At 46.7% G+C, this 24,823-nt stretch overlaps 1 protein-coding gene across 1 annotated transcript in view; it reads left to right on the top strand.

Moving 5' to 3' along the window:
* The window catches only part of LTBP3 (latent transforming growth factor beta binding protein 3), a 50,255-nt gene that overhangs the window by 1,768 nt on the left and 23,664 nt on the right, over nucleotides 1-24,823 (top strand). The window contains exons 2-10 of the mRNA XM_070951609.1: nucleotides 5,860-6,150; nucleotides 8,693-8,907; nucleotides 9,822-9,927; nucleotides 12,430-12,504; nucleotides 13,292-13,414; nucleotides 16,295-16,453; nucleotides 17,675-17,863; nucleotides 21,265-21,281; nucleotides 24,091-24,169. Coding sequence (XP_070807710.1) covers nucleotides 5,860-6,150; nucleotides 8,693-8,907; nucleotides 9,822-9,927; nucleotides 12,430-12,504; nucleotides 13,292-13,414; nucleotides 16,295-16,453; nucleotides 17,675-17,863; nucleotides 21,265-21,281; nucleotides 24,091-24,169 — 1,254 coding nt within the window. The remainder of the gene's footprint in view (nucleotides 1-5,859; nucleotides 6,151-8,692; nucleotides 8,908-9,821; nucleotides 9,928-12,429; nucleotides 12,505-13,291; nucleotides 13,415-16,294; nucleotides 16,454-17,674; nucleotides 17,864-21,264; nucleotides 21,282-24,090; nucleotides 24,170-24,823) is intronic.

A 24,823-nucleotide genomic window follows, 5' to 3' on the forward strand; every position in this document is an offset into this window, starting at 1 on the left:
CCTCCCAATCTCCTCTGGATGCCTCCCCAACTGGAGTATCTTCCAGATGGACAAAGCTCCAACTCCCATCATGCACTTCTCCAGCTCTTTGGGTGACACAATTCTCATCATGCACTCCCCCGGAGCCCATCAGCCTGTGCCATGCCCTGTTTTGTGCATCACTTCCCCCACCCCTTTGTCCTAAATTTGGGAGTTGTAGTCCCACTTTAGGAGGGCGCCTGGTTGCGGGAAGGTTGTTCTCCTGGGCACTTTGGGTTGCGGGAAAGAGCCAACAAACCAAACAGAAACTCACTTATAGAAATTAACTGAGGTTTGTTTACGTTGCCTTGTGTTTACTGGAAAAGGAGCAAAACCGGTGCGGTTTTAACCTGGGTTAATTCTGGGTTTGCTTCGCTTGTGACTTAACATCCTTCAAAGTCGGAAGAAATATTAAGAGATCATCTAGTCCAACCCACTTCCCAGGCCGGGAACCTATTTCACTGGCATGCCTGTTAGTTTGCCGTAAACCCACGTTTCTCCCATCTTGCCGACTTGAAGACGTATGGACTTCGACTCCCAGGATTCCCTAGCCAGCTTTGATCATGATTGAATGCCGCGTTTTGCTGGCTGGGGAATTCTGGGAGTTGAAGTTCACATACCTTGAGAAACGCCGGTGTAGAATATCCTCTTCCTCTTTATAACGGCTCTGAATTGTGCCTGGTTTCCCTTTCGGGCGAATTGCAAACCTAAAACCCAGGAACTTTCAGCAACCGGGTTTAACGAGTTGTGGGAACGCGGCTCCCGTCCCCACAGAACCTCCTGGCCTCGTACATCCATTTCGCTCTCCTCTGATCCTGTTCGTCCTATCTCAGCCTTGCGGTTTGCAAACCAGCTTTGTTTTTTTTTTGGGGGGGGGGGTTGCTGGGGGAGGGTGAACCCCTCTGGTTACTCTGTGTGGCTAAACAAACTGAGGGTCAGGACAATGTGGGAACCCAGGCTTGACTTGCGCACGCCGAATCTGTGGCTCGCCTTGTCTTTTCCAAGGCAAGCTTGGTTTTGCACAGGGATTGGTTAGCGTGGAGTTTTGCCTTTCTGTTGTGTTTGGGGGCAGGACGGAGCGCAGTCTGGGACACTTTGCACATTGTTTTCGATTCCTATGCGCATGCGCACCCTGGTTCCATGTTCTCTCTCCCTCTTCCTCCCTCCCTCTCTCTCTCTCTCTCTCTTTCTGTCTGTCTCTTCTGTCTCTCTCTTTCTTTTTTCTACCTCTCTGTCTTTTTCTTTCTTTCTTTCTCTCTCTCTGTCTCTTTTTCTTTTTCTACCTCTCCCTCTCTTTCCCCCTCTCTCTCTGTATGTCTCTCTCTTTCTCTTTCTCTCTCTGTCTCTTCTGTCTCTCTTTCTTTTTTCTACCTCTCTCTTTCCCTCTCTCTGTCTTTCTTTTTCTTTCCTTTCTTTCTTTCTCTCTCTCTCTCAAACTGTTATTCTTTTTCTACCTCTCCCTCTCTCTCCCCACTCTGTCTTTCTTTCTCTTTCTTTCTTTCTTTCTTTCTTTCTTTCTTTCTTTCTATCTCTCTCTTTCTCTCTCTTTCTTTCCCTTTCTTTTTTTTCTCTCTCTCTGTCTCTCTCTTTTTCTACCTCTCCCTCTCTCGCTGTCTGTCTTTCTTTCTTTCTCTCTCTCTGTCTCTGTCTCTCTCTTTTTCTACCTCTCCCTCTCTCTCCCTCTCTGTCTTTCTTTCTTTCTTTCTTTCTTTCTTTCTTTCTTTCTTTCTTTCTTTCTTTCTTTCTTTCTTTCTCTCTCTCTCTCTCTCTCTCTCTCTCTCTCTCTCTCTCTGTCTCTTTTTCTCTCTCTCTTTCTTTTTCTACCGCCACCTCTCTCCCTCTCTCTCCACCCTTCCTTGTCTATTCTCTTCTCTTTTTCACTGCTGGAAAAGTTGACTTCACATCTCAGCCCCACCTCTGGGGCCCCTCGCTGCATCCAAGCCTCTCAGAACCGCTGGCCAAATAAACTCTGCACACACAATCGGAGACCAACACTTACACACCCGCACACCCGCACAATTGCACACCCTTCCTCCCACCCAGCCGGCTTGTGCAAGAGCCAGCCTAATTCAGAAGGGGCTTCATTTCAGTCACAAAGCCAAGTTCAAACTAGAATCAGCCAGTTGCAGCAAGTGTGTGTTTTTTTAAAAAAAAATTCCTTTGCACACCCTTCTTTGCACACCAGGCTGTGCTCACATGCTCAGCTGTGGAAGATCTAGCAATCTCTCAAGCTAGTTAGGCTTAGTGTGGTGAGTTTCTTGGAGGCTTAATCTACTGTGTGAATGCAGCTTGTTTGGCAACTTTATGGTTCAGATGTATAGTGCAAATGTAGAACACGGATTAACAGTGGGCGAAGATTCCTGATTCGTCTTGGCATCTCCAGTTAAAATAATGTTTATGAAGGAAAGCTATTTTTCTGCCTGACAACCATTGGACCATCTTGGCTTATTGCAGAGTACTCTGATTAAATGATGGTTTAGAACAGTGGTTTTTAAAACTTGGCACCGTTTAAGATGGGGGGGGCGGGACTTCCCCTCCCAGAATTCCCTACACAGCATGCTGGGAGTTGATGTTTATACAACCTAAAGATGCCAAGTGATTTCAAATAATAGAAGAATAAAATACAGAAATATAAAGCGCTACATAAAACGTTCTATTTCTAAATTCGTTAATACAGTTCATTGCAAATTGCGTCCGAAACTAAAAGTTAAAGAGTCCAATTGATAGTGCTTTTTTAAATAAAATTAGTCCCGCACTTAACAACTACAGTTGCGACCAGAATTTTAGTTACTAATCAAGGCAGATGTTTAAGGCTACCTTTGGGTCACAGTTCTTAAGTAACAACTGCAGTTGTTAAGTGAAACAGGCAGTCATTAAGCAAATCCAGCTTCCTCTATTGCAGTGTTTCTCAACCTTGGAAGCTTGAAGATGGGTGGACTTCAACTCCCAGAATCCCCCAGCCAGCGCTGCTGGCTGGGGGATTCTGGGAGTTGAAGTCCACCCATCTTCAAGCTTCCAAGGTTGAGAAACACTGCTCTATTGCTTGCCGGAAACTGGCTGTGAAGTCACACACAACGTCAATTGCATAACCTTGGGATGCTCAACAGGCATATACCAGTTGCTAAGCACCTGAATTTTAGATCACATGATTGTGATGGTTGTAAGAGTGAGGAGCGGTCGTAAGTCACATTTGGCTTTGAACAGTCGCTAAAAACTTGCTTGTACGTTGAGGATTTACCTGTATTTTGTAAAATGACTTTGGCAACGAAGTCATTTTAATCATAATAGATTAAATACATTATTAATGCACTAATAACCCACATTTCATATTGAATGAAAATAAGACAGAAGTAAGAATCGATGGAGAGTAAGACATAAGATATGCTAATAAATTTTTGAGTAAATAGGCAGCTGCCTTTGAAATTTTGCCAGGCAAAAAAATATCTAGGAAGCAGAGTGAGGTCCTCAACTTATGACCAACGCCGAGCCCCAAATGTCTGTTGCTAATTATTGCTAGACAGTGATTTTTGCCCCATTTTACGACTTTTCTGGTTACAGTTGTTAAGTGAATCATGTTTCCCCGGTGACTTTGTTCATCAGAAGGTCGCAAAAGGCGATCCCGTGACCCCGGGAACTCTGCAACCATCATAAATACAAGTCACTTGCCGAATTTTGATCACGTGACCAGTGACTCTGGTGAGTGGTGCGGTGGCCTAGAGCTGGAACTCTCGCCTCACAATCAGGAGTTCAATCCTAGGTAGAGGCAGATATTTCTCTCTCTGGGCATCATGAGAATATATCTGCCGCGAACTCCGCAATGGTGACAGGAAGGGCATCTGGCCAGTAAACATTCAGTTGCCCAGACTCCACCCCGCAAGGGATTATGGGCTCATTAAAAGAGGATGATGATGACCAGTGACTCCGTGACGGTAACAATTGTGAGGACTAGTTGTAAGTCACTTTTTTTAGTGCCGTTGGACCTTTGAACGGTCACTAAATGAATGGTTGTAAGCCGAGGTGCGTTGGACAAACTACGAAAAGGCGTTTGGCTGCCGTCATCAAAGCCGAAAGCCGGTTTACGGTCGCGATTGAAGGCCCAGGGTTAGAAAATGGAAGGTTGCGAGTTCTAGTCCTCCCAGCGGTATCAGACCAGCTGAGCGACGCTAAGCCAACATTGACTCACTCCCAGGTCTAGGAAAGAAGCCAGGGCAAACCGCTTCCGAAAAACGTGGCCAAAGAGCTCCGTTGGGACGTGGCCAGGCCACCGTTGGCAGTCAACCCCGACTCCGAGGGACCCAAACAGTCTTAACGTGGTTTGAAGCCGCTGCTTGTTTCTCCTCTTCTCCAAAGTGTTTGTTATGTTGGCTATTTCAGGAAAAGCAGTGGAAAATTTGACGGCAGCCCACGCTCAGCCTTCCGGCCTGGCAGAGCGCAAATCTTTTCCAGAAGACACAAGTTGACACCTGCAGTCTCGCCTCCGTTTTGGAGAGAGGCAGGGGTTGTGCGTCCAATTTCTGATTCATGCCTCGGTTTACACGGAAACACACACAAACGCATACCACTGTCTGAACCCCTTTGCAACCGCCGTTTTGGTCTCCGCGGGCCGATAACTACCATGTTTCCTCGAAAATAAGACCCTGTCTTATATTTCTTTGAACCCTGAATTAAGCGCTTGGCCTTATTTTCAGGGAGGTCTTATTATTTTGGGGCACGTGGAGCAAGATGGGGCTCCTCTTGCCGTCTTACCTGATTTCCAGCTCTGCGTTTAAATATTTTCGGGGGGGAGGCTTATTTTAGTGCATGCGCTCAAAAGCCCGATTGGGCTTATTATCAGGGGAGGTCTTATTTTGGGGGAAACAGAGAGTAGAGTAGAGTAGAGTAGAGTAGAGTAGAGTAGAGGATAGGATAGGATAGGATAGGATAGGATAGGATAGGATAGGATAGGATAGGATAGGATAGAAGAAAAGAAAAGAAAAGAGGAGGAGAGGAGAAGAGAAGAAAAGAAAAGAAAAGAAAAGAAAAGAAAAGAAAAAAAGAAGAAAAGAAAGAAGAAAAGAAAAGAAAAAAGAAAAGAAAAGAAAATAGAACAGAGTTGGAAGGGACCTTGGAGGTCTTCTAGTCCAACCCCCTGTTTAGGCAGGAAACCCTACAGCATTTCAGACAAATGGTTATCCAGTCTCTTCTTAAAAACCTCCAGTGTTGGAGCATTCACAACTTCTGGAGGCAAGTTATTCCACTGGTTAATTGTCCTCACTGTCAGGAAATTTCTCCTTAGTTCTAGGTTGCTTCTCTCCTTGATTAGTTTCCATCCGTTGCTTCTTCTCCTGCCCTGGTGCATTGGAGAATAGTTTGACTCCCTTTTCTTTGGGGCAGCCCCTGAGATATTGGAAGATGCTATAATGTCACCCCTGGTCCTTCTTTTCATCAAACTAGACATACCCAGTTTCTGCAACCGTTCTTCATATGTTATAGCCTCCAGTCCCTTAATCATCTTCGTTGCTCTTCTCTGCACTCTTTCTAGAGTCTCAACATCTTTTTTACATCATGGCGACCAAAACTGGACGCAATATTCTTTAATTAAAACTTTAATTTTTTAGGGGGGCAGCAGCCTCATCGATATTCCCAATATCCCAATTTTCCAATATCCCAATTTTCAAGCGAGGGATGGAAACTAATCAAGGAGAGACCCAACCTAGAAATAAGGAGAAATTTCCTGGCGGTGTCAAAGTTGGGTTGATGAGTAGAAAGCCAAAAAGAGGGGGGGGGAGGGGGTCTGACCCCATGCAAAATTAACAGGGGTGTCTTTTTCTCTTTGTTCTCCCCCCCCCTTCCCTGCTGCAGTGGTTTGTCCTTTGCCCTGCATGAACGGCGGTCAATGCACATCTGGCAACCACTGTCTGTGCCCCCCGGAATTTACCGGCCGCTTCTGCCAGGTGCCCGTGAATCGCCAGGGGCAGCAGGCACGCCCCCCCAGCGATGGGTCCGCTACGGAGACGGGTTCCAGCAAACACGCCATTTACGCCGTCCAGGTCATGTCTGATCATCACAGTGACAGCCCCTCGGGGCCGAGTTCAAAAAGCACCGTGAGCCATTCCACCTTTATGGTACCCCTGGGGCATCACTCCTCCGAAGGTAACGGGAGAGAAAGTGGGGGCTGGGCTCAGGGGCTGTTTGCGGGGGCGGGGTTAGGGTGGAGCGATAAACCCCCTTTGAGGGAAAGCAGATTTTTTTCAACTAATAAATATTGCCTTAATTGGATAAACGACCGAGCTCAGTGATGACAAACATTTTCGGCACTGAGTGCCCAAACTGGAACACGCGTGTATCCACGTGCACATGTGCACGCCGGAGCACCGGAAACCCGAAGACCAGCTGGGTGGCGCACATATGTTTTTTGGCTGTTTTATAGGCCATTTTCAGGCTGTTTTTCAGCCATTTTGGGCCGTTTTCTGGGCCGTTTTCAGGTCACTTTTTGGGCTGTTTTGGGCCATTTTCAGGCCGTTTTTCAGTCATTTCCCGGCTGTTTTCCAGCCTGTTTTCAGGCTGTTTTTTGACTGTTTTCAGGCCGTTTTTGGGCCGTTTTATAGGCCATTTTCAGGCTGTTTTTCAGCCATTTTGGGCCATTTTCTGGGCCGTTTTTAGGCTGTTTTTGGGGGGTGTTTTCAGGCCATTTTTCAGCCATTTTCAGGGCTGTTTTTCTACTGTTTTCAGGCCGTTTTTGGGCCATTTTATAGGCCATTTTCAGGCTGTTTTTCAGCCATTTTGGGCCATTTTCTGGGCCGTTTTTAGGCTGTTTTGGGGGGGCGTTTTCAGGCCATTTTTCAGCCATTTCCTGGCCGTTTTCAGGCTGTTTTTTACTGTTTTCTGGCTGTTTGGGGGCTGTTTTCAGGCCATTTTCCAGGCCATTTTCAGGTTGTTTTCAGGCCGTTTTTTGGGCTGTTTTCAGGCTGTTTTTTGGGCCATTTTCAGGCCGTTTTTCAGCCATTTCCAGGCTGTTTTCAGGCCATTTTTCGGCTGTTTTGGGGCTGATTTTGGGCCGTTTTTTGGGCTGAAAAATGGCCTAAAAATGTCCAGAAAAACCCAAAAATGGCCGTTTTCCGGCGGTCCAGCCCCTGCAAAAGACCAGCTGGCCAGCGCGCATGTGCGCACCAGTAACCAAAAGAGGAGGTGGCGATGGCGAGCGTGCCCACAGAGCATGCCATAGGTTCGCCATCACGGGCCTAGATATTAATCTATAGAATACTTATTCAAGTCTCATGAATCAATATATTTCAAAACATAACCGATAACTTATACGTCACTTCTTGAATTCCTTATACCTTACAAAACTGAATACATATTTCCATGAGGAAAAACGTTTGTATTTCAGGGTTGAGGTGAGGGGTCCTTGGTGTTCTCTGAGCTTTTCTTGCAGACGTTTAATTACCCAACTAGGTAACATTGTCAGGGGTTGTAGGGAGTGGGGTTTGTGGAGAGGAGGAGGAGGAGGAGGAAAAGGACTGTGCGGTCCTTGATGAGCTTGGTGGTTTTCTTCCAGACATTTTATTACCCAGCTAGGTAACATCATCAGTGCTAGTGGAAAGTGGGGTTTGTGGAGGAGAGGAGGAGGAGGAATTGTGGGGGGGTCTTGGTTCTCTCTGAGCTTGCGAGGAGGAAGACTAGAAGGAGGAGGACTGCGGAGTCCTTAGTGCTCTCTAAGTTGAGTTCTTTTCCTACAGACATTTCATGACCCAACTAGGTAACATGATCAGTGTTAGAAGAGAGTGGGGTTACACTTGGTTGATGAAACGTCTGCAAGAAAACACCCAAGCTCAGAGAGCCCCAAATTTCCATTATACATGTACCACAGTATTAGGAGCACATTTCATATATATTTTTACTACCGTTATCTATTTACTGTCTGCCATATGCTAAATAAACAAATCAACTCCTCTGCGGAGCTGGATTTGAAATTTGGGGTCTGTTCTGGCCACTGAAGGGCCGAGCTGGGAATCTTCGAGCATGTGCAGAGGGCTTTCTAGAAGTCTCCAGCTCCAGGGTTTCAAGTGGACCCCCCCCACACCTCTTTTGTGCCCTGTAAAAACACTTGCTCAAATTCCCAAGTTTGTCATTCATGATAGAATAGAGCCTTGGTGGCGCAGCAAACTAAAGTGCTGTTAAGTAGCACCAGCTGCCCGCAATGACTGTGAGTTCAAATCTCACCAGGCTCAAGGTTGACTCAGCCTTCCATCCTTTCGAGGTAGGTAAAATGAGGACCTGGATTGTGGGGGCAATAAGCTGACTTTGTATAAAAAAGAATACCGCTGGGGGGGCGAAAGCCCTAACGCATTGTAAGCCGCCCTGAGTCTCTGGAGAAGGGTGGCATATAAATTGAACCAATCAATCAATCAATCAATAAAATAACAGAGTTGGAAGGGACCTTGGAGGTCATCTAGTCCAACCCCCTGCTCACTCAGGAGACCTATTCTAGGGATTCGAACCGCCGAACTGCCGATCTTTCTGATAGATAAGCTCAGGGTCTTAGCGATTGAGCCACCTAGCCAGGGTTTTATTTTATTTTTATTTTTATTTTAAATTGATCCGTAAATCGGTTGTTTGATTGACGCTGCAAATGGTGTTGTAGCGACCCCCTTTGTCCTGTTTCCAAAATCCTAGTTTATTTTTCTTCTCCCAGTTCAGATGCATCAACCGTTGGTCAACGTCCGTGTCCATCACCCGCCGGACGCCTCCGTGAAGGTCCACCGGATCGACAGCCTCAGCTCGGAGGGGAGCGGGCCAGGCGGGGCCCACCATCTAATCCAGCACCCGGCTCCGAAACCGGCCTACACTCGTCCTCCGGCCCAGAAACCTCTGGGCCGCTGTTTTCAAGAGACGCTGCCCAAGCAGTCGGTGAGCGGAAAGGGGGCCAGCTATTTAACCTGTGTGAAATCAAGCCTCCATGCTCAAAAGCAGTGTATCTGATCCTCAAGGCCAAATAGCAAAGGAGGAAGCCCTTTAGTACAGAGTTTTTTTCAAGCTTGGCAACTTTAAGATGGCTGGACTTCAACTCTATCCATCTCAAAGCAAGCTGGCTGGGGGATTCTGGGAGTGGAAGTCCACCCATCTCAAAGCAAGCTGGCTGGGGGATTCTGGGAGTGGAAGTCCACCCATCTCAAAGCAAGCTGGCTGGGGGATTCTGGGAGTGGAAGTCCACCCATCTCAAAGCAAGCTGGCTGGGGGATTCTGGGAGTGGAAGTCCACCCATCTCAAAGCAAGCTGGCTGGGGGATTCTAGGAGTTGGAGTCCACCCATCTTAAAGTTGTCAAGTATAGGGAAAAAAACACTGTTTTGACTGGATCACAGGATTAAATTTACTTTTATTCCCACTCAGCATTAAATTTCACATGTGCAAAGCAATGCACTAATCTCAAATGTTGTGTGGTTACCTCAGATACATGCACACACTTCAGGAACTAAACGATACATAGACTTCAGGGGATGGCGAGATTTACACAAAACTATGAAGAGAACGGCCTGGGACCTTCTAACAGACTTAACTCACAAAATTCCCAGTCCTGTTTTTAGCCTAATATGGCCTGTTGGTGCGCCAATGCAAAACAGATCCTCACTGAGGACTAGATGCTTAAAATGCAAGAACTGATTTGCTTTCTGCCACCAAACAGGCTGGAGAGAGTGAGGTTGGGGCAGGACTGGGGTGGGATGGGAAAGTTTGGAGCTTGGTCTTTTCAGGAGAGAATTGATGAATTTAGTCTTTTTTTTTTTTATATATTTCTTCTCTCTTTCCCTTCCGGTGTGGACCGCAGTGTGGGAGCAACCCGCTTCCGGGTCTCACGAAGCAGGAAGATTGCTGTGGCAGCATCGGCACCTCCTGGGGCCAGACCAAGTGCCACAAATGCCCCCATCTGCAGTGTAAGCCTCCAGCCCTTCCCCCCCCTCTCCTGGTGCCCTTCGGGGACCTCGCACCACCCAGCGATCCCCAGTGCAGGTTGCCCCGAATTCTGTGGGTGTACTCAGGGGTGGGCTTTAAAAATTTTAGCAAGGGGTTCTCTGCCCAGTTGCTGGGTGAGCTTGGCCATGGTGGGCGTGGCCTAGTCGGCCTCCTGCACCACGGCGGGTGTGTGTGTGTGTGTTTTTTTTTTTTTAATTTGATTTATATGCCGCCCTTCTCCGGAGACTCAGGGCGGCTTACAATGCGTTAAGCAATAGCCTTCATTCTTTTGTATATTTTATACAAAGTCAGCTTATTGCCCCCACAAACTGGGTCCTCCCTGGGCTCCAGAGGCTTTCCTCGAGCCTCCGGGAGGGCGAAAACGGCCTCCCCAGGCTCCGGAGGCCCTTCCTGAACTTCCGGTAGGCCTGTTTTTCACCCTCCCCGAGCCTCCATATGCTCCTTGCTCTTACCTGCATCCCAAACCTGCTAGGAAGGGCGGGGTGGGGTGGGCGGGGCCGGGCCGGGCCAGCCAGGAGTGGGATTTGGGGGTTCTCCAAACCGCACAGAATCTTAACTAGAGGTTCTCCCGAACCCCTGCGAACCCCCAACAGCCCACCCCTGGGTGCACTCCTTGCTTGACAAATGAAATTAATGAATAGAATAGAATAGAATAGAATAGAATAGAATAGAATAGAATAGAATAGAATAGAATAGAATAGAATAGAATAGAATAGAATAGAATAGAATAGAATAGAATAGAATAGAATAGAATACTTTAGTTGGCCAAGTGTGAGAGACTTGGCTAAGGCACTCCCCCCAATTTGTGCACGGCTTGTCCTGGGGCCCCCGTGGTCTCCCCCACCTCCCCGAGACACCCTACATTCCTTAGCTTAGTTTACAACGCTGCCTTTCCACTCTGCTTGGATTTTAGCAGGGATGATTTTCAGTCCCTGAGCGAGGGAGACCTGTCCACAGCACCCACCCACCCCAAACTCACACGGGGCCTGCTCCAGGCCTTTCAGGGTCTCTCAAACCCCCTCTGAGACACCCCACCCTCCTTACTTTGTGCCTTGGTCCAACCTGCAGGATCGTTTTAACGACTGTAACCAGGAGTTATCGGTATTGCGGTCACTGAGCCAAGCGGTCACGTGACATCGTGCTTAATGATCGCTTGGCTCAATGACCAAGATTCCAGTCTCAATTGTGGTCATAAATTGAGAAAATATATATATTTAATTATTCATGTATTAACAGCAGCTAGAATTGCAGTTGCACAATATTGGAAAAGTGAAGAGATTCCTACTGAAGAGAAGGTGATTAGGAAAATATTCGAATGTGCAGAAATGAATAGACTAACAGTAGCAATTAAGGAGAAAGAACAAGGAGAAAGATTATTATATGATATGGGAAGCATTTTACCAACGGTTAGAGAATAAAAAAAGGAAATTGGAAATGAAGGAAGAAGACAACAAGAAGAATAGAAACTACATTAAGATAGATAAGAATAAAATGGCAACTCATAACATGAGTATGACGAGAATAATCATGTTTAATGTTATTATTGTATTTGGATTAGAAGGTACGTTATGAAGGAAATGAAGAGTTACACAAGGTATAATTGTTCAATATATGTAATTTGTGGAAGGATGTTGTGCAGAAATATTTGCACCCAGACAACACACCACTTAAGGAGAGATGAAATGTTTATATTTTTTTAAAATGGAAAATACCGTATTTTTCGGAGTATAAGACGCATCTTTTTCGCCCCAAAAAGAAGGTGAAAATCTGGGTGCGAATGTAGCCCCACCCAGCTTCTCAAACTTCAGAGGCTGAAAAAAGCATCAGAAACGAAGCTTCAGAAAAGAAGCCCCCAAACAGAGCTTCAGAAAAAAAGCCTCCAAACAGAGCTTCAGAAAAAAAGCTCCCAAACAGAACTTCAGAGGCTTTTTTTCTGAAGCTCTGTTTCGGAGGCTTTCAGAGGCAGGAAAAAAAGTTTTTTTCTGAAACAGAGTTTCAGAAGTTTCAGAGGCAGGAAAAAAAAAAAAAAGCAAGGCACAGAGCTCACAACCAAGGAACCTGTTGCTAAAATTCACCTCTGGGAACAGCTGATTGGAGGTATTTCCAGGAGGCCGATCCACCTGCCAATCAGCTTTTTTCTTATTTTCCTCCCCAAAAACTAAGGTGCGTCTTATACTCCAGTGCATCTTATACTCTGAAAAATATGGTAAATAAAAAAAACTATAAAAGAAAAACAAAACTACCTGCCCAGCTGACCTACCTGTTAACAAGAATTATGTACATTAAAGCATATTCTGCAATAATGTCTTCATGCAGTGTAAGTCTGTTGTTTCCAAAGTCGGCTGAAACAAGATCCATGAATTGTGTAATGTTTTTTTTAAAAAAAATTTAGGAGTTTGAAGGGAAACTGGTAAAGGAATGTGGAAGACTTAAACGCTCGCTGTGTACTCTTTTTTTTCCAGATCTCGGTGTGCAAAAGACGATGGGGAGCGATTGTCCGCAGGGATACAAGCGACTCAACAGCACTCACTGCCAGGGTAAGACTCCGCGAGCACGGTGTGTGTGTGTGTTCCACGCGTGTTTTGTGTTTGGAATTTGAATGTCGGTGAACTTGGAAATTAAAATCTGCTGTCACTGGTGCCCTTGCTTCCGATAGTTTTGACCCTGAGTTCGAGTCCTGCATTCAGCTCTCCCTTTCTACTGGGGTGTGTAGCGCATGGGACTTGAGGTGGTCTCTGCATGGGGGATGAGTAACCCCAGAGCGGTCTCAGGAGCAACTCCTTCTATCTTCTAAGTTTTGTTTTATAAAAATGTCAAATCAATGCACCTGGACGCCATACGTTCCAGTACAAATGAAATTGATCAAATTAAACATTATTATTACATTCAATCAATTTATGTATTTTTAATAACAATACACATCTTTATTAGGTTAGAGCAGGGGTGAAATCCAGCAGGTTCTGACAGGTTCTGGAGAACCGGTAGTAGAAATTTTGAATAGTTCGGAGAACCGGCAAATACCACCTCTGGCTGGCCCCAGATTGGGGTGGGAATGGAGATTTTGCAATATCCTTCCCCCAGGAGTGGGGAGGGAATGGGGATTTTGCAGTATCCTTCCCCTGCCACGCCCACCAAGCCACACCATGCCCACCAAGCCACGCCCACAGAACCGGTAGTAAAAAAAATTTGAATTTCACCAGACGGGAGTTTGAATTCCCGGGATCAGGCCTTCGATCCCACTCCCCGTCGCACAAGCTTGGAGAGCGAAAATCGCAAGAGCTACAGTGATTAAGTGTTATTTTTGGCCTTATTTTCCCCCCACAGATATCAATGAGTGTGCCATGCAAGGTGTATGCCAAGGAGGAGAGTGTTTGAACACCCAAGGAAGCTTCCGTTGCGCGTGTAAACCGGGACACGTTTTGGGACCTTCGCGCACTCACTGTGTCCGTATGTGTCTCAACAGGTTTGAGGGGGGTGCATCCATCTCTCTCTCTCTCTCACTCTCTTTGTCTTTCTCTTTCTGTCTCTTCTCTCTCTCTCTCTGTCTTCCTTTCTCTTTCTTTCTTTCTCTCTCTCTCTCTCTGTCTCTCTCTCTCTCTGTCTTCCTTTCCTTTCCCTTTCTTTCTTTCTCTCTGTGTCTCTCTGTCTCTCTCTGTCTGTCTCTGTCTCTTTCTTTTTCTACCTCTACCTCTGTGTGTCTGTCTTTCTTTCCCTTTCTTTCTTTCTTTCTTTCTTTCTTTCTTTCTTTCTTTCTTTCTTTCTTTCTTTCTCTCTCTTTCTCTTTCTCTCTCTGCCTGTCTCTTCTGTCTCTCTCTCTCTGTCTTCCTCTCCCTTTCTTTCTTTCTTTCTTTCTTTCTTTCTTTCTCTCTCTCTCTCTGTCTCTCTCTCTTTCTCTGTCTGTCTCTGTCTCTGTGTGTCTGTCTTCCTTTCTCTTTCTTTCTTTCTTTCTTTCTTTCTTTCTTTCTTTCTTTCTTTCTTTCTTTCTCTGTCTCTCTCTGTCTCTTTTCTTTGTCTGTCTGTCTCTGTCTCTCTTTCTTTTTCTGCCTCTATCTCTCTCTCTGTCTTCCTTTTCCTTTCTTTCTTTCTTTCTCTCTCTCTCTCTCTCTCTCTCTCTTCTCTCTGTCTGTCTGTCTCTCTTTTTCTACCTCTTATCTCTCTCTCTGTCTTCCTTTTCCTTTCTTTCTTTCTTTCTCTCTCTCTCTCTCTCTCTCTTCTCTCTGTCTGTCTCTCTTTTTCTACCTCTACCTCTCTCTATGTCTTTCTTTCTCTTTCTCTTTCTCTTTCTCTCTCTCTCTCTCTCTCTCTCTCTCTCTTCCTCCTCCTCTTTTTTCTTCTTCTACCCCCCCCCCCTCGTCACGTGGAATAATGCATCCAGTTCTGGTCACCATGACATTAAAAAAATGGAAAAGAAGGACTAGGGGTGATGTGATAGCGGTCTTCCTATACTTGAGGGGCTGTCATGAAGATGAGGGGGACAACCTAGAATTAAGGAAAAATTTCCTGAATAGTTTGTCAGTGATTGAATAACAACTTTTGAAGGCAAGCTATTTCACTGGTTTATTGTTGTCACTGTCAAGAAATTTCTCCTTAGTTCTAGGTTGTTTCTGTCCTTGATTAGTTTCCATCCGTTGCTTCTTGTCCTGCCCTCAGGTGCTTTGGAGAATAGGTTGATTCCCTCTTCTTTGCGGAAGCCCCTGAGATATTGGAAGGCTGCTATCATGTCTCCCCTGGTCCTTCTTTTCATTAAACTAGACATACCCAGTTCCTGCAACCGTTCTTCCTATGTTTAGCCTCCATTCCCCTAATCCTCTTGGTTGCTCTTCTCTGCACTCTTTCCAGAGTCTCCACATCTTTTTTACATCGTGGCGACCAAAACTGGATGCAATGTTCCAAGTGTGGCCTTACCAAGGCCTTATAAAGTGGTATTAACACTTCATGTGATCCTGATTCTATCCCTCTGTTAATGCAGCCTAGAACTGTGTTGGCTTTTTTGGCAGCTGCTGCACACGGATGCCTCCTATTTAAGTGATTGTCCACTAGGACTCCAAGATCCCTCTCACAGTTACTGCTGTTGAGCCAAGTTTCACCTAATCCCATGATGTTGAACCTGTGGCACGCGGAGCCCTCTCTGCTGGCACGCGAGCCGTCACCCAGCTGAGCTCAGCTCCACTGCACATGCACGGGCGCCTCCCGATGGCCAGCTGATTTTCGGGTCCCTGGCGCAGGGGTGGGGCGCATGCGGGAGACGCCCCCCTCCCTGTGGCCTGTTTTTGGTCCCAGGAGGCTTCGGGGAGGCCTACTAAGCCCAAAACGGGCCGCAGGAGGTCGCACATACATGCACGAGGAGTGGGGTAGCGCTGAGGGGATCGCGCGCATATGCACTGGGGGGGGGGCGGGGGAGCTCAGGGGGTCCTAATCTGTACCTGTACATTTTGTTTTTCTTGCCTAAATGTAAGGCTTTCCATTTCTCTCCATTGAATTTCATTTTGTTAGATAGGGCCCAGTGTTTAAGTCCTGTCAAAAGCCTTCTGTAACTTGAGCCTATTTTCTGGAGGGTTGGCTATTCCTGCCAGCTTGATGTCGTCGGAAAATTTGATGAGTTCCCCTTCTATTCCATACTCTGGCGAAGCTGCGACAGAGCTCCGCAAAGCTGGCAATGGATAATTATTGTATATTGCTACACAAATTATAACTCATTGTAAATGGCCTGAAATTGGGATAATAGCAGCAAAAAAAAAAAAAAAAAAAACCTCAGATTTGGTGGCCTTGATTTAACACAGGTGTCGCAGTCTTACAACACACAACCCCTATCACAATTGCATTGCTGGGCTTTGGGAAAGCAGGGGGGGCAGCCCAGGGGTGGGATTCAGGGCGAACCGATTGTTAATTTTAATCTGGTTCGCCGAACCGGTTGTTCCAAGGACTGGTTGACCCCGCCCACCCCTCCCTTCCCAGGAGTCTCCACGGGGCCCATTTTGGATGCCAGGTAAGTGCAGGGCATGCGCAAAGGCTCTGGGAGGGTGAAAAACGGGCCTACTGAAGTCTGGAAACGGGCCTGTTTCTGGCCTCCGGAGGGCCTCTGGAGCCTGGGGAGGCCGTTTTTGCCCTCCTGGAGGCTCAAGGAAAGCCTCCGGAGCCTGGGGAGGGCGAAAATGCACCCCACCCACTGTGGTGCAGGAGGCCAATTAGACCACACCCACCCAGCAACCAGGCAGCGAACCAGTTGCTGAAATTTTTCAACCCTACCCCTGGGGCAGCCCCTCTTTTTCCTGTTTACTTCTGCCTCCTCTGATGTCCCTCTCTGTCCCTCTTTTTTGGGGAGGGCAGCGGAGAAAGCCGGGGAGAGGAGTCTGTGTTTCCGGCTGGTGAGCCCCGAGCAACAGTGCCAACATCCGCTGTCCACCAAGCTGACCCGCCAGACGTGCTGCTGCAGCGTGGGCAAAGCCTGGGGTGTCCATTGCGAGCGATGTCCGGCTGACGGAACGGGTGAGTCGAAGGGCAGATGGGGGAAGGACAGAAATGGCCATTGTCGCCTTCCTCAAACTCATCCGCTCGGATCTTGCTTCTCTGTCCTGTTTGTGGCTCGGACCTTCCTCTCCGTGTACCTGCTGTCCTCGCTCGGTATTGTCTTTTGAACTATTTCTCTTGCTCGGAATGGGCTACAGGTAGTCCTCGACTTATAACAGCTCATTTAGGGACCATTCAAAATTACAGGCACTGGAAAAAGTGACTGTTAGTGGCTGTTTTTCACACTTACAGCACTTATGAGCACACTTGGTAGCATCCTTATGATCCTGTGATCAAAATTCAGACGTCTGGCCACTGGTTCATACTTAATGACTGTTCCTGTGTCCTCACCTTTTGCAACCTTCCGAGGTCGGTAAAATAAGGACCCAGATTGTTGGGGGCAATAGGCTGACTCTATAAAGCACTGTGAAGCGGTATATAAGTGCTATTGCTATTTTCCTTCCTTCCCTCCCTCCCTCCCTCCTTCTTTCCTTCCCTCCCTCCCTCCCTCCCTCCCTCCCTCCTTCCTTCCTTCCTTCCCTCTTTCTTTCCTTCCTTCCTTTCTTCCCCCTTCCTTCCTTCCTTCCTTCCTTCCCTCCTTCGTTCCTTCCTTCCTACTATGGTGGCGCACTGGTTAGAACGCAGTATTGCAAGCAAATTCTGCCCACAGTCAGAAGTTCTTTCCATCCCTCACTCTCCCTCCCTGCTTTTCCTTCTTTCCCTTTTTGTCTTCTTCCTTTGTTCCTGCCTTTATTTTCTCTCTTTCCCTCCCTCCCTCCCTCCCTCCCTCCCTTCCTTCCTTCCTTGTGGTTAGAACTCAGAATTGCAAGCAAACTGTGGCCACAGTCAGGAGTTCGATCCTGACTGGTTCAAGGTTGACTCAGCCTTCCGTCCTTCCGAGGTGGGTAAAATGAGGGCCCGGATTGTTGGGGGCAAGAGGCTGACCCTGTAAACTGCTTAGAGAGGGCTGTAAAACACTGTGAAGCGGAATATAAGTCTAAATTGCTACTGCAATATCCCTGTTTTGCCATATTGTCCTGGACATCGTCTCTTCCGTTGCCCATTTTCCAATGCATCTCCCGTTTTTCCTTTCTCCTTCCTCTCATTCTCCGCTCCTCCGTCCATTGCTTCACCACGGAAATCTTACCTGTAGGCTGACGGGCGTCTGACTGTCTCGTTTTTCCTCTCCCGGTTGAATAGTGGCGTTCCGAGAAATCTGCCCTGCGGGGAGAGGCTACCACATCCAAACGTTGCACCAAACTCTGACCATCCAAGGAGAGAGTGATTTCCTACTCCATATCCACCCGGATGCTACTAGCGACTTGCCACAACTGCGGCCGGAGCCCCCCACCCCTCCCGTCATGGACAGCGATTCCCAGGAAGCAGAAGGTTGGTTCACTCGCGCGGGAAAGTGAAGGGAGGATCGGGGGCGCCTTCTCAAAATGGCTGCCTTGGCAGGGATGGCTGGTGCAATACAGGTAGTCCTCGGCTTACAGCAGTCCATTGAGTGACTGCTTGAAGTTACAACAACACTAAGAAAAGAGACTCGTGTCCATTTTTAACATTTATAATTTGCTGCATCCCCGTGGCTGCATAATCAAAATTCAAATGCTTGGCAACCGATTCATATTTATGACAGGTTGAAATGTCCCTTGGGTCACGTAATTCTCCCTTTTGTGACCTTCTGGCGAGCAAAGTCAATGGATTCATTCACTTAACAACCGTGTTGCTAACTTAGAGATTCACTTAACAGCTGTGGCGAGAAAGGTCATAAAATGGGGTCAAAACTCACTTAACAACTGTTTCCCTCAGCCACATCAATTTTGGGACTCAATGGTGGCCATAACTCGAGGACTACCTGTATTTTCCCCCTACAAATCTTTTTCCCCTTTTTAATTCACGTCTTCACACAAATCACATTTATGTTCTTCCTTCTGGAAGTTGGCGCACATACAGTGATGACGTGATTGTGGGAGCGTGCAATATTTTTGCAAGTCACCTTTTTCAGTGCTGCTGTAACTTTGAACAGTCACTAAACAAATGGTCGTAAATCGAGGATTAACTGTACTGTGTAGATACTTCCCGGATGAACTCGTCTGCGGATAAGCTGAACTCAAAATTCGGGTGTATTTTGGCAGCTAAAATTTTTGACTTATCTTCAAGTAAGGGAAAGGTAAAGGTTCCCCTCGCACATATGTGCTAGTCGTTCCCGACTCTAGGGGGCGGTGCTCATCTCTGTTTCAAAGCCGAAGAGCCAGCGCTGTCCGAAGACGTCTCCATGGTCATGTGGCCGGCATGACTCAACGCCAAAGGCGCATGGAAAACGCTGTTACTTTCCCACCAAAGGTGGTCCCTATTTTTCTACTTGCATTTTTTACCTGCTTTCGAACTGCTAGGTTGGCAGAAGCTGGGACAAGTCACGGGAGCTCACCTCGTTACGCGGCACTAGGGATTCGAACCGCTGAACTGCCGACCTTTTGATCGACAAGCTCAGCATCTTAGCCACTGAGCCACCGCATCCCTAATATCTTTTAAGTAAATACGCTATTAAGGTTCCTTTTTTGATTTTGTGTTTCTGTATTCTGCTTTTCTGCCAAATTTCGTTCCCTGATCCTTAATCTCAGCTACCCCAAACCAGGCATTTGTTCCATGGTCGGTTGTGATTTTAAAGTCAATTTACTTTTTCTGACTACTCCAATCTCAACTCAGCTGTAACAACAACAGTGTAAAAAGGGCCCTTTTTGCCTTTCATCTCTGCCACGTTGCATAATGCAGTTTGCCCTTCAACAGTATGAGGCCTAGAAACTTGGCTTTTCTTTTTTTGCAAAGCAAACCCTCCCAGATAAGGAAAAAAAAAAACCTAAAGCTGAGATTTGAGACTTCTGTTCTTTCATTTGGATTAAAATTATAACTGGACCACGTCAAGATATTTTGGTTTCTGCCAAAAGGACGGATTTGAAAGCTGTTTTATAGGTTTGCAGTTAGTTATTTCACTTGGTTTACTGCCAAGCACCAAAAATCTAGTGATTTACTGCAGTCTTAAAGAAGAAAGAACATTTCTGGACATGCAGACATGTGTGTGTTTTTAAGATGCAGAGGAGTTATTTCTTTTTTTAAAAAAAAAAATCACATTCTTGGACTTTATGATTGAAGAGGTGTGCTGTATGTGGAAAAACAAACAAACAAGTTTCTAGTCCCTGGAACTCCAGGAATGCCGCTTCGTTTGCAATCTCTCCAACCAGAGAGGCAGCCCGTAAAAATAATATTTTGCTTAGCGTTTTTTTTTTATAAGCTTTTTGAAAAAGGTCACAATGGAACTGGATTGGAAAGGAAAGGAGGGATGGAGGAAAGGAGGAGGAAGGGAAGGAAGGAAGGAGGAAAGAAGGAAGGAAGGAGGGAAGGGAGGAAGGAAGGAGGAAGGGAAGGAAGGAATGAAGAAGGAAAGAAAGGAAGGAAGGGAAAGAAGGAGGAAGGGAGGGAAGGGAAGGAAGAGAGGAAGGAAGGAGGAAGCCAACAAAGGAAAGGAAGGAAGGAAGGAGAGGAAGGAAGGAGGCCTAGCCTAAATGGTTTTAAATTGGGATTTTAAAATTTTATAGACTTGGGGTTTTAAATTGGGAGGCCGGATTGATTTAATCTCTTTTAATTATCTTAACTTTTATATTGTATGTATTTTAATTTTGGCTGTTCACCGCCCTGAGTCCCTTTTGGGAGAAGGGCGGTATACAAGTTAAATTAATAAATAAATAAAATAAATAAGGAAGGAAAGGGAGGAAGGAGGAAGGGAAGGAAGGAAGGAGGAAAGAAAGGGAGGAAGGAAAGGAAGGAGGGAGGGAGGAGAAAGGAAAGGAAGGAGAAAGGAAGGAAAGGAAGGAAGGAAAAAGGAAAGGGAGGGAGGTAGGGAAGGAAAGGAAGGAAGGAGGAAGGAAAGGAAGGAAGGAGGAAGGAAAGAATGTAATTTCAGCCATGGATGAAAGCTAATTAAGGAGAAAACCATGCTAGAAATGAGGGATTTCCTGACCATGAGAACAACAGCAGGTAGTCCTTGACTTACAAAAATTTTTTAGTGACTCCTCGAAGTTACAGCAACACTGAAACGTGCGATTTATGACCGTTTTTCACACTTAGGATCGTTACGGCATCTCCATGTTCACGTGATGAAAATTGAGATATTTATGACATTTGCAGTCTCCCGGGGGCCACGCCATCCCCTTTTGCGACCGTCTGACGAGCAAAGTCAATGGGGAAGCCTGATTCACTTAACAACCATGTACCTAATGGGAGAATGGCAGTGATTCACTTAACAACCGTGGCAAGGAAGGTCATCAAATGGATCAAAATTCACTGCATGGCCCGTTTCCCGACTTCCGGTGGACCCAGAAAGCCCATTTTTTTGCCCTCCCCAGGCTCCAGAGGCTTTCTAGGAGCCTGGGGAGGGTGAAAACTATCTTCCCCACCTCCGGAGGCCAGAAACAGCTCATTTCCTGATTTCCGGTGGGCCCGGAAGGGCCGAAAATCAGGTGGCTGGCGCGTGCATGCGTGCTAGGGCAACGCTCACGTGCCCACAGATATGGCTCCATGTGCCACCTGTGGCACGCGTGCTGTAGGTTCGCCATCACGGGTATAGAGTTTCCTGCCTGATCGGGGTTGGACTAGAAGACCTCCAAGGTCCCTTCCAACTCTGTGATTCTGTTACTCCTAATTGTTTAAATCACGGTGTACGTTCACACAGGCATTACATTCTCATCTAAAAGTTCTAATCCTCATCCTATCTCTTCGTTTATGTTTTGCAGCTGTGACTCCAGCGACGGTAAGTGTGAGACCCACCGAAGAACCGTGGAAGAGGTGTGGGGGGAAAAAAAAACAACCTGTGGAAAAAAATAAATGAATGGCCCTCTTCAAATATAACGCCATCTCAGATAGTTGTTGATTGGAACCGGAGCCACCAGGAGATGATAGGAGGGGGGGTCTCCAGAGGTCATTTGAATGCTTTTCAACCTATTCTCCAAAGCACCCGAAGTCCAGACAAGAAGCGATGGGTGGAAACTATTCAAGGAGAGAAGCAACCTAGAACTAAGGAGAAATTTCCTGACAGTGAGGACAATTAACCAGTGGAACAGCCTGCCACCAGAAGTTGTGAATGCTCCATCACTGGAGGCTTTCCAGAAGAGATTGGACAACCATTTGTGTGAAATGGTACAGGGCCGTGGTGGCAAACCACAGGTGCCGCTCAGATCCCTCTCTGTGGGCACATTAGCTGTTGCCCCAGCTCAGCTTCACCGCGCACGCCCGTGTGACTTCCGCCGCCCATTTGATTTTCGGGTCTCTGTCGGACATGTGGGGGGCGGCATGTGGGAGATGTGCGCTCATGAGCGGGGACAGAGAGAGCGCGGAGGGGGGGGTCATGCCCGGATTGCTTTATGGGTTATAAGTGCAGCGAGGCCTACTAGGCCCAAAATGGGGCACGGGGGAGGGGTGCGGCTTGGCTCCCTCGTGGCCCATTTTTTCCTCCCAGGAGGCTTCAGAAAGGCCTACTAGGCCCAAAATGGGGCACAGGGGAGGGGTGCGGCTTGGCTCCCTCGTGGCCCATTTTTTCCTCCCAGGAGGCTTCAGAGAGGCCTACTAGGCCCAAAATGGGGCACAGAGGAGGGTTCAGGGAGGCCTACTAGGCCCAAAATGGGGTGAGGGGGGTGGGGTGGGCTCGCACGCACATTACATCATGGGTGCAGGCGTGCTGTCATATACGCATACACGCTTTTGGCACACAACAACAAAAAGGTTAGCCATCATTGGTATAGGGTCTCCAATAGGGGTTGGACTAGAAGACCTCCAAGGTCCCTTCCAACTCTGTTATTCTGTTTTGTTTTGTTTTTCCAAAAGGAAAGGTTTTGGGCATAATCTCCTCGATTCACATGGATAGAATGGAATAGGAATAGGAATAGGAATAGGAATAGGAATGAATTGGAATTGGAATTGGAATGGAATAGAATAGGAATAGAATAGGAATAGAATAGGAATAGAATTGAATTGAATTGAATTGAATTGAATTGAATTGAATTGAATTCTTTATTGGCCAAGTGTGATTGGACACACAAGGAATTTGTCTTTGGTGCACACGCTCTCAGTGTACATAAAAGAAAAGATACGTTCGTCAAGAATCATAAGGTACAACACTTAATGATAGTCATAGGTTACAAATAAGCAATCAGGAAACAATATAAATAGAAGTGGTAAGGATACCAGCAACAAGGTTACAGTCATGCAGTCACAAGTGGGAGGAGATGGGTGATAGGAACGATGAGAAGACTAATAGTAATAGTAATGCAGTCTTAGTGAATAGTTTGACAGTGTTGAGGGAATTATTCGTTTAGCAGAGTGATGGCGTTTGGGGAAAAAACTGTCCTTGTGTCTAGTTGTTCTGGTGTGCAGTGCTCTATAGCGTCGTTTTGAGGGTAGGAGTTGAAACAGTTTATGTCCAGGATGCGAGGGGGCTGTAAATAATTTCCCAGCCCTCTTTTTGACTCGTGCCGTATACAGGTCCTCAATGGAAGGCAGGTTGGTAGCCATGGTTTTTTCAGCAGTTCTAATGATCCTCTGAAGTCCGTGTCTGTCTTGTTGGGTTGCAGAGCCAATCCAGACAGTTATAGAGGTGCAGATGACAGACTCCATAATTCCTCTGTAGAACTGGATCAGCAGCTCTTTGGGCAGTTTGAGCTTCTTGAGTTGACGCAGAAAGAACATTCTTTATTGTGCTTTTTTGATGACGTTTTTGACGTTGGCTGTCCGTTTTAGGTCTTGCGATACGGTAGAACCAAGAAATTTAAAGGTCTCTAACTGTTGATACTGTGTTGTCTAGTATTGTGAGAGGTGGAAGTATGGGAGGGTTTCTCCTAAAGTCCACCACCATTTCTACGGTTTTGAGTGTGTTCAGTTCCAGATTGTTCCGGTCGCACCACGAGGCTAGTCGTTCAACCTCCCGTCTGTATGCGGATTCATCGTCGTCTCGAATGAGTCTGATCACTGTTGTGTCATCTGCGAACTTCAGTAGTTTAACAGATGGATCGTTAGAGATGCAGTCATTGGTATACAGAGAGAAGAGAAGTGGGGAGAGCACGCAGCCTTGGGGGACCCCTGTGCTAATTGAATGACAAGGTTGCAAATCCCAGGGATAAGTGATCCCCACTTTCCGACAAGCAAAACTCCACGGGGAAAACTAGATTCACTGAACAAACCTTTTTACTAACTTAGCCACTGCAGGGATTCACTTAACAACCTGTGGCAAGAAAGGTCGTAAAGTGGGGCAAAGCTCCCTTAACAAATGTGTCTCACTTAACGACAGAAATTTGGGGCTGAATTTCAGTTGTAAATTGAGGACTACCTGTATTTATGACGGTTGCCGTATCTCCTGACCAGCAAAGTCAGTGGGTAATTCACTTCACAAATGGGCAAATAACAACAGCCATTATTCACTTAACAGCGGCATCAAGGAAGGTCGTAAAATAAGACAAAACTCAATGTCTCGTTTAGCAGCATAGATTTCGGGCTCAATCGGGGGCCTAAGCCATGTATCTTGTCTTCCTGTTCATTGCCTTCTTCTCTTTCCTTCTCAACCTCTCCAGTTGCCCAGAGAAACGACGGTTTCGGAAGAGCAGGGAGTATTTTTCGGCAACACCCCAACTTTGAGTCCTCGGTACCCCGGTGAGTGAGTGAAAAACATTTCTCTGTACTGTTTCCCCCAGCCTCGTTTGAGGGCATTTTCAACGGTTGCAGGAACTGGGCCTGGCTAGTCTAGTGAAGAGAAGGACCAGGGGAGACAGGATAGCATCTTCCAATATTTGAGGGGCTGCCCCAGAGAGGAGGAAGGGGGTCAAGCTATTTTCCAAAGCACCCGAAGGCCAGACAAGGAAGAATGGATGGAAACTGACCAAGGAGAGATTCCACCTGGAAATAAGGAGAAACTTTCTGACAGTGAGAACCATCAACTCATGGAACAGAAGTTGCCTTCGGAAGTTGTGGGAGCTTCATCACTGGAGGCTTTCAAGAAGAGACTGGACTGCCATCTGTCAGAAATGGTGTAGGGCCTCCTGCTTGGGCGGGGGGTTGGACTAGATGACCTCCAAGGTCCCTTGCAACTCTGTTCATCTGTTAAAGTGAACTTTATAATGCCTTGCTAAGACCCCAGTTGGAATAGGGCATCCAGTTTTGGTCACCACACTATAAAAAGGATGTGGAGACTCTAGAAAGAGTGCACAGAAGAGCAAACAGGATGATTAGGGGACTGGAGACTAAAATATACAATGAACAGATGCAGGAACTGGACGTGGCTAGTCTAGTGAAGAGAAGGACCAGGGG

This window comes from Pituophis catenifer, unplaced genomic scaffold, assembly GCF_029215685.1.
Source record: "Pituophis catenifer annectens isolate HBS135680 unplaced genomic scaffold, rPitCat1.0.hap2 SCAF_10, whole genome shotgun sequence".
Lineage (NCBI taxonomy): Eukaryota > Metazoa > Chordata > Lepidosauria > Squamata > Colubridae > Pituophis > Pituophis catenifer.